The sequence below is a fragment of the Suricata suricatta genome, chromosome 3, assembly GCF_006229205.1.
Source record: "Suricata suricatta isolate VVHF042 chromosome 3, meerkat_22Aug2017_6uvM2_HiC, whole genome shotgun sequence".
Classification (NCBI taxonomy): domain Eukaryota; kingdom Metazoa; phylum Chordata; class Mammalia; order Carnivora; family Herpestidae; genus Suricata; species Suricata suricatta.
Genome location: NC_043702.1, coordinates 148,227,689 through 148,241,059, shown reverse-complemented (window position 1 = coordinate 148,241,059; position 13,371 = coordinate 148,227,689). Strand labels below are relative to the sequence as shown.

The following is a 13,371-nucleotide window of genomic DNA, read 5'->3' as shown; positions in this document are numbered from 1 at the left end:
CAAGTTCCTACCCTCTAGTTGAAGGAACGAAGGACAAGGGTTAAAAGCATGGACACTGGAGTCAATGAGACCCCAGCCCAGCCCAGGCAGTACTGCTTACCAACTGTGTCCCCTTAGGACGCTACTCAATCTGTTTGTACTTTGGGTTTCTCCCACAGAACAGGGATAATGATAGCACCTAACTCATGAGGTTGATGTCAGCATTGACTAAGATAATGCACATGAAGCACCCGGTACAGGGCCTGGCACAATGCTGACATTTACTGAGTGCTTAGCTGGGGACTGGGAGACAGCAGTCCAACCACAGTTGGGCCCCAAAGAGATGCTCTGCCCCTTGCCTACTCGCCAGTCTGCTCTGTTCCTAGGACCAGCAAGCTGAGCGAAGTTTCCCAGCTCCAAACCCCTAATTAAAGAGGAGAGATGACATCTGTGACTGATCACATAAACATTGCAGATTCCAAGCTCCCCTCTCCAGCTGCCCCCAGCCCCTCTCCCCACCTCTCCCCAAAAGCTATCTAAATAAGAACAGATTTTACCACCCACCTTGTGGGCAGTCTCTAAGCTGAGGCTGGGGACTAGCTATTTATCCTTCAGCTGCTGTGGGAATTCAACACATACAAATAAAGCTTCTCTTCCAGCCAAGTGTGTATTTTTCCATCAGCATGTGGCCCCCCTGCCCAGGTTGTCTTGTTTAGGTTGGGGTGGCCTGAGGGAAGGAAGAGCAGGGTGAGGGGTACGGGGCTGTGGTTTCAGAGCCTGGTCCCCAGGACGGCAGGCTGCAGGGCAGCTTGGACTCCTGCACAGGGCTGCGAGTGAAGCCCCGGAGAGGTGGGGTTAAGCGTGGGGTGATAGGCGCAGATGTGCTATGCCCAGAAACAACACATTCCACTTTTTCCTTGCTTCTTGGCCAGTCGCCCCTGGCTTCTACCATGGCCCAGCGAGAGCGCCCATCCCTGTCTCCAAGCCTCAGTTTCCATCATGGATGACAGGTTATCTGGTGTCTCTCCCATACCCCTCTTCCCCCATCTCCCACCCCTGATCTAGGCTTTCTCTCCTTCATGTTCTTTCACTTCTTGTCTTTCCCCCCAACCCCACAATCCCATAGACTATGTCCCCTTCCCTCCACGACCTGTGTCCTTCAACCTTGCAACTCTGCTTCAAAAAAAAGGCCTACTGGGGGTTCTTTCTCTCCAAACCTCCCCTCGGGGGGGAGGAAGGGGAGTTTTATCTATTCGCTAAGTTCTCTCCAGACCTGGGAATTATGTTCGGGGAACCACCCCAACACGGTCAGATGGTGAAGTGGTCTCTTCTGGGGGAATGTCCAGGTTTCCTTCCTCTGAAGGCCCACCATTGACCTCAATGTGACAAGAGTGCCTCCTTCCTCATGGCCCCTCATATCATCACTAATAGGCTCCCCTGTGAACCCACAGACTTCCTGCCAGGCTTCACACCTTCAGCCTTCTTTTCAGGAGTAGCGCTTCTGGGTCCCCTCATTTTTCCTTCTCAAGTGTCCTCAAGGCTGAGCATCCAGACAGCTCAGAGCCCCCAGAACCCCCACTCTTTGGGTTAAGTGGGTAATAATAACCACAGCTAACATTTCTCCAGTACTTCCTACGTGCCACCACTGCTAAGCTAAGCTCTTTACATAAAAAAATCTCTTTGAATCTTCTCAAATAACCTTCAGAGTTTAGGTACTATTATCATCCTCATTTTACTGATGATAAAACAGAGCGGTTAAGTAAAACCTATGGACAATCGGCTGGTAAGGGTAGATCTGGAATTCATACCCAAGCCTGCTGACTCCCGAATCATATTTAACAACTGTATGGGTACTGTTGCAATATTGAAACATCTGTCTCCTCAGTTCCCCCGAGAGTAGCGGTGGGATAAGGGGCAGGTCCTCTCTTTCATTTTCCTCCTCTACAACATGAGAAGGAAGCTAGATGACCTCCAAGGTGTCTCCTGTGCTGCTGCCTGGCAGTTCTGTGATTCTGAAACCACCTGTGGAATCCGAGGGCAGAGCCTGCTGGTCTCAGGCTCAGTGATGAAGCATGTGAGGTTGATCTTGGCTACCTTCTCACCCGCCCCTTCCATTCTCTCCCCTTTTCCAGTTCTGTCTTGTCCTGTGGCGTTTACTCCCTAGGGGCCCCCCACCCAGGACACCATCCCCACCCTACAGTCTATCCTGAGAACTCTCCTCACCTCCTTATTCCCATTCTACAACTGCTCTCGCCACCCTAACAGTTGGTGAGAGGTCAGTGAGTTTACACGTAGGCCGTGGGGAGGAGGTGGTCCAGTGAAGAAGGTGTCAAAGAAGCCTCTTTGCAAGTGACAGACTCTAAGAATCTCACGTGAGCAAATAAAAGTCACTGCTTCACAAACTGAGAGGTCCAAATGTACTTTCAGGTAAGCCATTGGAAGGAGTTGGGATATGAGGCCATCCTTGGACCAGTCACTGTAGCCAGGGAACAGAATAAACTGAGAAGCTTGGCTCCTATCCCACCTCGAGCCTGGAGTGGAGCCAACCCCATTCGGACAGCATGCATTAGGGAGCAGTGGGAGTAGTTGTCTTTAGGAAAGCCCAACTGGCGTTTCTGGAAAAAGGGAAGTGGTTCCTGAGTGGTCTAAAGCAACCGATGCCCCAGGCAAAGGGCCTAACCTGAAGGAATACGGAACTGTAATAGTGGAATTGCAGCCACTACGGTAGCCAGGGCAGGAGCTGTTACAGAGAAGAGGGTCAGGGAACTGAATGGCCCTTCAAATCTCACCACAGAAATATCTGCCCCCCCTCTGCTTTCTTATAAAGAGAAAGGACATGCCCAAAGGGCACGACATAGATCTGCTGAATTGAGTATCAGTTCTCAGGAATATGAATGTAGCTCAGACAAGAAGCTGTCTGTTGCTCTGTTATTTGCATCTCCTGGCCAGATGTCCGCATTAGGCTGGGAAATAGAATTTTCATGGTTACTTAAATCTGCTAATTTCTTAATTTTTTTTTCTCCAACAGTAGTTAATTGAACACCTTTTTGTGCAAGGCCCTATAGAAAGGACTGAGGACACAACAGTGGATAAGTCCAATATGGTCCCCATTATCACAGAACCTTTCTACCACGCCTACCTTCCATTCTGAGAGAAGGAGCCCAGAGTCTTGTCCAAGGGGCAGCTCGGAGCAACCATATTTTGTTCAATGTCATCCCACATAAATATACCCGTTCATATGCTACACTTTAGTGGACCACAACAGGTACCTGGCTTGAGTGGTCAGTCCATTAGCTGACCATTGATTTATGATTTGACATAGTGTAGAAAAAGAAACTCGGCTAGTCAGGCTCTCACTCAATCTCTCAGGACATTGCCTGGAAAATGCCAAAAGAAAACAAGTCAATTAGCCAGAAATGGAGGCTGAAAAGGAAGCACACAGAGCGCTTGAGGAAGAACAGTGGTCATAGTGAGGCACATGTAAGCAGAAGTTATGAATAAACATAGACTATGAGTCAAAAGAAGCAATGAGCCTGGGTAAATCAAGTAGGTTGAGAATTTGACTTGATTTCAGCTCAGATCAATGATCTCAGTTTCATGAATTGGAGCCTAATGTTGGGCTCTGCACTAACAGCCCAGTGTCTGCTTCGGATTCTCCCCCTCTCTCTACCCCTCCCCAGCTTGCACTCTCTGTGTCTCTCTCAAAATAAACTTTTTAAAAAGATTTTTGAAAAGAAGAAAAAATCAGGTAAAGAAATTATTACTTAAAACTCATGTTTGTTGTTTTTGTTTTGTTTAATGTCAGCTTTTCTGCACTTGAGGCTCACTCATACCAATAACATGATCCCTGCAAAAAACAGTCGGATGGGATGTCAGAGCCTGGGCCAGATCCGAGTCTCAGTGGGTTTCATCTCAGGATCTCGGACTGCACCAGCGAGTAGGTCTGGCCTGGTTGAGCCTGCCCTTTTCCTGCAAGACCCGCTCCCTCCATGGCTCCCGGCCAACCTGATCTTCAGGTGAGCACCCAGGCTGGTGCTTCGGACTATTGGGACCCCACGGTGGGCAAATGTGCCAGGAACTCTTGGTGCATGCCATGGCACTCACCCGCGGCCCACAGAGGCCACGTCTAGCATCCGGTCAGGGAGGCCACCCGGTGGGGCTGCAGGGATGGTGGCGGGTCGATAGAGGGGCCTCACAGGAGAGCCGGCAGCGGCCAGGTTCACGTAGCACCTGAAGGCCCACAGCCAGAATGACCACAACACTTGTGCCTCGGAGTCCCGTGTGCCCCCTGGAGTCGCCATGTGCCCGCCCAGCGCCTAGCAGCGCCCACATGCCTGGCTCCATGGCTTCAGGAACTAGATCTAGAATTCTCCTTTGACCCAGCAATTCCACATCTGGGAACGTATCTTACAGATACACTTACATATGTGCTAAATGACACACATCCAACAGTAACATGTTGCAGTGTTTGTAGAAGCAAAAGATTAAGCAACTCAAATATCCATGGGAAGGGGGGCGGGGAGTGGTAAATACAATTTCAGATTTAAGTTACTGCAAAAAAAAAAGAGAGAAAGCATTCTATGCTGATAAAGATCTTTAAGCTCCCTTAACAGATGGAAAAAGCAGAAGCAGAATTGTGGTACCTACCTCAGGCAGAAAGAAGTAAGAAAACATACTCATTTTGTTTGTATACGCATGAAGAATTCTGGAAGGATATATAAGAAACTTTTAACACCGGCAACCAGTAGAGTTTGGGAAGTGGGCAAATGGGGACTGTTAAACAGGTATATTTTATTCGAACCATGAGAATGTATTCTTATTTAAGAATTAAATTTATAGGGGCACCTGGGTGGCTTAGTCGGTTAGGCGTCTGGCTTCGGCTCAGGTCATGATCTCACAGTTTGTGGGTTTGAGCCCCACGTCCGGCTCTGTGCTGACAGCTCAGAGCCTGGAGCCTGTCTTCAGAGTCTGTGTCTCCCTCTCTCTCTGACCTTCCCCTGCTCGCGCAGTATTTCTCTTTCTCAAAAGTAAACAACATTAAAAATTTTTTTTTAAATTAAATTTATAAAAAGGCTTTTCTGTTGAAGGAGGTGAGGAAGAGCAGTTGACTGTGGTTGAGAAACCTTCAGCTCTCAGAACGGGCCTACAGAGGGCAGCTTTGCTTGCTGCTGGTGGGCTCCAGGCTGCCGGACCACAAACTCCCACTGGCTGGATCCCAGAGCTGCCTCCCATTCAGAACAGCCCTCCGGTTTTAGACACGCCAGGCCCAGCCCCGGCTGCTTTTTCTGGTCTTAGATTTACTGAGATTCTGCCTCCCTTGTTGTTCCACACATATCCCCTTAAGGAACACCCACTTACTTGAGTTAAGCCCTGTGTCTCTTTGTTTGCCACTGGTCCTGAAGGAATAGGTGAGTGACCTTTCTGGCAGTCAGGCCACAAGAATGGATGGGTTGGGAATTCTGTCTTCAATAGGAGTGGGAGAAAGGTGCTCCTGGAGGCATTGTTTGGCCTCTCAGAAAGCCCTGACTGGGACTGGCATCTCATTCCCATGACTGCAGGTTTTTACTGAACCCAATCTCTTTCCCTTACCTCAAGAAAGAACCCACCTGCTTTTCTTGGAGACATCATCACACTCTGAAGCAATGCTTGAAGGGGATTTTCCAGACAAAGAGTGGGTGAGGAAGGTGGCCCAAGGAGAGGAAAGGAAGCTAATTCTTTGGGATTTGCAGAATCAGGAAACTGCAGGAATATGCTTTGGGTCTGAGAAGATGATTACGGGCTGGGTAACAGGAAGTCCAGCTTGTTGTCTGCTTTCTTTAGATTACTCTTACCTAATCCAGTGCCCAGCACACAAAGGGTGCTCAATATGGGTGAGCTAAATTGATCATGACCCCTCTAGACTTCAAACCCGAGCCTCCCTGGCTGTGCCCCAGATGCCCCCAGCACTCAGGGGAACTCAACTCAGGTTGAGAAAGAACCTTGACATTCTGATCATTCCTCTCTCGAGGCAGCCCCCCCCTTAGAGCCACAACCAGCAGCAGAAAAGACATACATGATACATCACTGGTGCTTTATTATACAGAAGAACCCAAATATTTACATCTTGACAATTCTTACACTTCACACAGCTGGAAAGGGCATGAGCCTGGAACCCAGAAGTGATATAGGGATGTAGCGTGGGTGTGAGAACTTGTGACACCAGAGCAGAGGTAGTTAGAGGAGACGGTACCAGAAAGGATAGAGGATTCTAGCTACTTTCCATCATCCTCACTTATTCGAGCCTCCTAATTGTTGGCAGCTCTTCCTCCTCCTCCTCCCTCCATCCTTAAGCTTTTTATTCTTTCTGGAAAAGGAAAGTTGGGAAGGAGTTTGGGGAGCATTAAGTGGGGAGGGGGAGGGAAAGAAAAGGCCCTGGTGGAGGCTCTGTTAATCCATAGTCTTCAAATCTCAGCTCTGAATTAAGGAGTTTTCTGCTTGGGGGTGCTCTAAAAACCAATGGTCCACTGTAGAACGTTCTCTTCCACAAGTTGGTTTGAGAGGAGATTGGGATTGGCATTGTTTGCCAGGGCTCAACACATAGAGGCCAGGGGAGCACATACAAGGTGAGCAGTTCCCAACATTTCTACCACCATAGCCTTTTGGATGGATTCGTCCCCATGGACACCATTTTGGAAGATTTCACAAGCAATGAATTATTTGGCTTTTGATTTTGTGTTCATCAAAGACATAGAAAACCTTCATAATCTTCTACTGATTATAATGGGGATAACCAAAAAAGGAACATACTGCCTTGCTAGAAAGTCAGTCAGAAACAAAGAAACTACTTCACCACCTTATTTCAGGTAAATATACAACATTTCTACGAGGCTTTTTGAATAATGAAAATAGTTCATGGTAAACACCTCCACTCCCCTTCCCCTACACCTCTCTTCTGTCCAGAAGGGCCAGACTTGGCAAATGCCCAGATCTTTAGGAGTAAATGATGACAGTGGTGCCACCATAGAGCTTGCAGCCAAAACACACTGGCACCCTTTTCACAGAAGAGCCACCTGTAAGGAACTGTTCCCATCACTCCTAAACCTCTAACACACGACCACTTTGTTCCACATTCCACTCAACACTGACTCCCTGACTCCAAGGTGGAAAATGATCACATGGAGTTGGGGGTAGCTGTGAGGAGGGGATTGGGTGGCTTCCTAGAAGTCAAGGCTCCCCCAAATCATACCAACCCTGTCATCCCTGGGCATCTCCGAGAACTCCTTCCCCCATAATAAGCGCCAACTCCCAGTACCCAAAGTAGGGCAATCTCCTTCCATGAAAGATTAGCCTTTAGAAACAGGGAGTCCAGGGGTTCTCAACCAGTGGATAAATGAATTTGCCGTCATCTGGTGATTGTCTACTTTGAGGTCAACCTTGTGCTAGGACTCGAAGGCCCTTCTGTGATTACAAGGTTGAACACATTTAGCTTCAGCGTCTCTAAGAGTCCAGGCAACTTAGCTGGTCAAATGAGATTTAGAAATGTGTCAAGTTCCACTCATTGTCTCTGCCTCATCCCTCTACCCCTGCCTGGTCAGCCTTGTTGACTCATGTCAGAATTTCCACTGGGCACTGAGGGCAGCGGGGAGATAGAAGAGAAGCTAAACTTCAGGCTATCAAGCATGTTCTCAGAGTTGTCTTAATAGTAGAGCTCCTTTTCTGAGTCTTGGATTCCCTTTTTATGTCTGGAGAATTTCTTAGCTCTCACCTCCTCATCCTGAGATCAAATGTCTATATGTTTGGGGTGGGGAGCACTCTGGAATGCTCAGAGGCACTTGGTAAACCATAAGGTAGGAAGGTTATGATCGGAGAGGCAAGATGGTCATGTCTATTGGGGACACCCAGGGATCCCAGATTCCTATAATGCTTCCTACAAAACAATACATACAATGTAAATGTCCTTCCAGTTTGCTGGCCAGGGGCTCCCTGTCCCACAGAGAAGGAAGGACCTGGATGCAAAGAAAAAACGAGGCTTGTGGCAGGAGTTGGCAAGGGGCAGATGGTGGAGAACCACAGGAAGGCAGCTCAGAGCCAGGAGGAAGCCAGACAGCCATAGACTTCCCTGTATACACCCTGCCAGGGTCCAGGAACCCTCTCTCTTACTGAGGGCAGAAATTTCATTGGTAGTTGGGCTTGGGGAGGAGGTGGGAGCCCATGGGGGATCCCTTTATCCCTACCCCAATGCAGGGGGCAGAGGCTAGCACCAGAAAGACAGCCTCCTCCCTGTCTTTCCAAGGGCAAGAGGGATGGCAAGGTAGATTGCTGAGAATCTTCTCTGGTTGATGGAATCATCAACTTTACCCCAGGTGAAATTCCCAGGATCAGGGTTTTCTAGAACCGGCGGCATCTTGTGATGTCACTGGATAGCACTAGGTGATAGAGAGATGAGGGCCCTAAGAGAGAGCAGGGTTAAACTCTGTGAGATGTTAGCAGATACCCCATGAAAATTAACCAAACAAAAAACCTGTTGTCAAAGAACTTGGGGGAACTGGGTTAAACAGAGTCCAACAGATTTTACTGCTGCAGGAATTCTCACAGCCTTTTCTATACTGATATGCACTGTGAATCTCTAAGAAAGGGACAAATTGTGTAGTATCTTCAAAACTTCTTTTAACAGAGTCTTTCTGCATGGCACATCTCAAGATTAATAGGACACAGAACACATTTTGTATCTAGTCCATGAGTCAAAGGGTAGATGCTCAAGTACCCTTTGGCAGTCCCATAAGAGGTCTTTCTCTGTGAGGTCCCCTTGCCCATGGTACCCTGATCCTTGACCTGCTCAGCCCTCCACCCCAGTCACACATTTTCCTTAGGCAGAGAGATTTCCAGATCTCTGGTCCACAGCTTCAGACATGACATACAAGAGGCCCAGAGGAAGGCCAGGGGAAACCAGGCCAAGAAGCACCCACTGGTGATGGCCACAGGAGAGAGGACACCAATGGAACCCCCAGCCCAGTCCTTGCTGTGGATCATGCTGTTGAGTTTTGGTTGAATTTATTTTACAAGCAGCCATCATTCATGGAGTGGAAGGAGAGGGAAGGGAAGTGACGGGAAGAGAAGGATGAGGAGGGACATTTATAAGTGTGAGGCGAAGGCTGAGGCAGAGGGCTGGAAGGCCCTGCCCACGGACAAGCCCCCGCCTCCTGACATGACTCCCTCTGCCCTTAGCAGCAGTTCTCCATCCATGGAGGGTTGTGGGTTCCCCAAGTGGGTTCCCTCTGGCTCTACAAAATGGCTGCCCTCCAACCTAGGGCCCCCAGGCTGCTGACAGGAGATGAGGGTCACTGAGGGGAAGCCATAGGTCTCCAGCCCAGGGGGCCGCCCAGCCTCAGAAGCTTCCAGAATGAGATCCACGTCAGAGAAGGCCACTAGGGCCTGGGTAGAATCACAGGAGCTCTTCTCCAGCTCGCTGGCGGCAGTGTACGCTAGGGGCCCTGGGGTCCCCGTGCAGGACCAGAGCCGCCGCAGGTCATCCCGGAAGTGGGGGTTGAAGAGCAGGTAGAGCAGTGGGTTGAGGCAGGCCGGCAGGGGTAGTACCACAAGTAGGACGGACTTGACGGCCTCAGGGGTGACAGGGAAGAGGCCCAGCATGGAGGCGAAGCTGAGGAAGGCCACAGGGCAGTAGAGGAGCCCATCTGCGAAGATGAGCCAGGCCACGTGTCTCACCATGGCGCAGTCCCACACAGCCTCAAAGTCGCCCCTTGGCAGGTCACAGTAGAGTTTGATGTAGGCACCAGCCACTACCAGGAAGCAGAAGGAGTTCATCATCAACAAGGCCACGGCAAAGCCCAGGGCAGCCGGCTGGCCCTCAGGTGGGGCATAGGGCAGGCAAAGCGGGGAGGCCCCGTATTCTCCCACTGAGGCGAGGGGCAGGGCCGCGGCCAGCCCAGCCAGCATGAGGCAGCCCAGGGCCCCCGCCCGAACACTGCTCAGGGAGGGCGCCTTCCCGTAGGCTCGGACGCAGGAGACCGAGACGCTGCACTGCACTGCGGCCAGGGTGAGCAGCAGCACGGAAGCCTCGGACCCGAGCACTGCCAGGAAGCCTGTGGCCTGGCAGCCCAGCCCCATCTCCCAGCGGGCTCCGTACTGGGCAAACTGGCCAAAGGTCAGGGCATCGACTGAGGCTAGGAGGCCACAGGAAATGCCAGTCAAGGCGTTGGCACCTGCAATTGCACCCACAACAAACTTGACCGGGGGCAGGGGGCTGGGGCCACTGGCAAACACACTCAGCAGCACGAGCCCGTTACAGAACACAGAGAGCAGCACGATGGCCCACACAGCCAGGCGGATGCCCCAGCTCTCAAAGAGGTGCTCGCAGGGCTTGAAGGGACCTGTGGGAGAGAAGATCAGACATTACCCCTGGTCAGAGGCTGCTTGACACAGGGTCCTGGGGGTGAGGCCAGGGAGGCTGACACAGCCTCTGTCCTCAGAGAACTCCCAGTCTGGCGGAGACTGATCTGATCTCTGAGAACTCTAGTGGGGGGCGGGGGGAGAACAGTGGGGACACACAGCTCTTCTTCCAAGGAGCTGCAGATGGAGTGGACACTCACCCAATGCATGTAGATAAATGAAACACATAGTAAACAAATTTGTGCACAAAGTACAAATTAATACAGTGCAAACCCAGGTGTTGTGAAATATTCACCAAAGTAGTCTTTCCAAAGCAGCAGTACTTAGAAGAAAGGAGGGGGAGAGGTGGGATAAAAGAGTGGGGAGGGCAACAGAACTGGGGATATGGCTGGGGTAGAGACACAGAGGTGTGAGGGGATGCCCAGAGAGTGACCAGTCTGGGTCCCAAGGCTTGGCTTCTCCCAGTCAGTGCCCAGGGATCCACTACGGACCCCACTGCGGATGAGCCCTGTTCAGGTATTATATCAGGCTGGCTCCCCCTTGCTCTGTGATGGGGAGACAGACCACATTCAATACTCCCAGAGTCAATCAGTATTGGGGAAGAAAAGCATAATAAGTAAATTAAAATAAGATGACTCTGGTTTTTCCAACCTCGTTTTGCACAAATGGGTGAGATCCTGGTGTTCTTCACCTCTCTCCTCAGGTTCTGTCCTTAAATCACCCTGTAACTTTGGACATATTATGTCTTCATTTCTTTGGGCTTCAGACTCCTGTTCTGCAATGTATTTCTAGTAGCTTGGGAATTTAAGAGGATTTTGTGGGAGCCATTTTTTAAACACATTTTTCCTGACTGCCATATAATAGCTTGGTAATTGTAGAAAACTTGGAAAGTATAACACACAAAATAATTAAAACCGCTTATCATCCCACCTCTTGGAAAGAACTCATCATTTTGGTATGTCTCCAATTAAAAAAAAATACATATATACAAATAAGTTTTTAAACTAAATTGGGATTTCCTGTATATAGCTTTTAGTTCTCTTTTTCAGTTAAAATTTATTATGCACATTTTCCCATATCTTTATCTTTCTCCAAAACATATTTTCAGTGACGCGTAGTAAATACTTTTCCATATGGATGTATCATAATTTATTTGACCATTTATATGAGCTATTTTAAAAGCAAGATGAAATTGGACTTTGCCTTTTGGAACTTCCTCTTTTACTTCATCGCTGCTGATTATCGGTTTTCAGAGGCGAAATTTCTGTGACAGTGTGAAAGAAACATGTGGGTTTCCAAGTCAGGGAAAAAAACACCACCTGTTTCCTCCAGACTATGTTAGTGGTCTTGCTCAGGGATGGCACTAGAGGGCGCGCTGTAGCTACTAAGTGCTACAAGCAGGTGTTAGCGGTAGGCAAACATTTCGGCTTAGAGAGAGCAAGGAGAGAAGGCCAAGGGTCTTGAACCAAAGAGAGATGTAAAACTGGAAAATGGAGGTGAGGCAAAATAGAGAAGCACATTGTTTATTGATTTCTGTCCATTCTGAACAGTTCCTGTCCTGGCTTAAGGAATGGACAACTGTCTTCAGGGTGTCAGGGTGGGGGGTTGAGAGAGGGAAGGGTAGCCTGTTAGCATTTTATACCCAAGGGAAGGGACTTCTTCACTCCAATCATGTTAGGTTGCATTGCATCAAAGAGAAAGAATTCTCTATCTTTCTTCAAGGCAAAATGGATTCGGGTAGACTTTAGAAGGCTTTCTTAGCTGTAAGGTTTGGACAATTCTTTAAGGAGGTATCCAGAGATGCTGTGGAGGTTTTTCAGTGGAGAGTTTTAAGAAAGAGACTGCAATCTTCCTGGGATGGAGCAGAGAAGGATGGAGAAGGCGACCTTTCAGAGTTCCATCTGGCTCTAGGAGTGTGCAGAAGCAGGGCCACCCTCTACCCTGAACCGTATGGGATAAAGACATTCTTTCCTGCTTCTCTCTTCAATGAGAGAAATTTTCTCCTGATTAATTTCTTTTTTAAAAAATTTTTTGAATGTTTATTTACTTTTGAGAGAGAGAGAAGGGAAGGAGAAGATATAGAGGGAGACACAGAATCCGAAGCAGGCTCCAGGCTGTCAGCACAGAGCCTGACTCGAGGTTCAAACTACAAACCGCAAGATCATGACCTGAGCTGCAGTCAGACACTTAATCAACTGAGTTACCCAGGCACCCCAGGCTCCTGGTTAACTTCTGATTAGCTGATTTGTGAAGGCTGCTTTGTCTCCCCTCCCCCACAAACAAGGGAAGAACTCCAGCTCCTTCCTCAGGAATACCGGAAGAGGCTGTCCTCCCCACAGGATGAAGGTGCCTGAAGCATGGCTGCAAACATACCAGGCTGAACTGGCCTCTCTCTCATCTAACCAGTTGGATGCTCCTTCCTCAGCCCTGCCCCCAGCCCCACACCGAGGCCCCCATCTCACCTGGAATGGGGCTACACTGGACGCTGGGGTGTGGCTTGGGGTCCTCCATCTCCAGTTGCAGCTCGTCCAGATCCAGATCATCTGAGAGGTGAGACCACAAAGTGGCGTGGGACCTGGGTCTTGGTAACAGTCAAGCCAAATGCCCACCCCTTTCAGTTGTTATCTCCAACTCACTCCGCCCAGCACAGGTCACACCAGCAGCCCTGCACATCTGCTCTACCCACAGGTTTAAACATTCACTCCGCTCCCTATTATGCACACGTGGATTATCTACATTGTCGGTTCTTTCCAGCAAACGTTTCATGTGCGCCTTGCTCATCGCGTCCTATAACTCAGCATGCGTGTGTCTCCTCCAGGCAGCCTGGTGCATGTGTGCTGCTTAGAGTTAGGGTGGAGGCTGCCTTAATAATGGGAGCTGGCAATCACACAGTTCTCCACACTGGCCAGTCCCACACTGTAATTCCGTGTCCAGTTCGGACACCATGCACTAGGAAGGACATCTTCTTAAGGCGGAGTAGTGAGCTGGACAGTGTTCAGAGGAGGT

General features: G+C 49.5%; 1 protein-coding gene across 1 annotated transcript in view; it reads right to left on the bottom strand.

Moving 5' to 3' along the window:
* Window positions 1-8,978: 8,978 nt before the first annotated feature.
* Window positions 8,979-13,371, bottom strand: part of LGR6 (leucine rich repeat containing G protein-coupled receptor 6) — a 121,919-nt gene continuing 117,526 nt past the window's right edge. The window contains exons 17-18 of the mRNA XM_029933148.1: window positions 12,828-12,908; window positions 8,979-10,346 (exon numbers count right to left, since the gene is read on the bottom strand). Of these exons, the coding sequence (XP_029789008.1) occupies window positions 9,091-10,346; window positions 12,828-12,908 (1,337 nt within the window). The 3' untranslated portion in view covers window positions 8,979-9,090. The remainder of the gene's footprint in view (window positions 10,347-12,827; window positions 12,909-13,371) is intronic.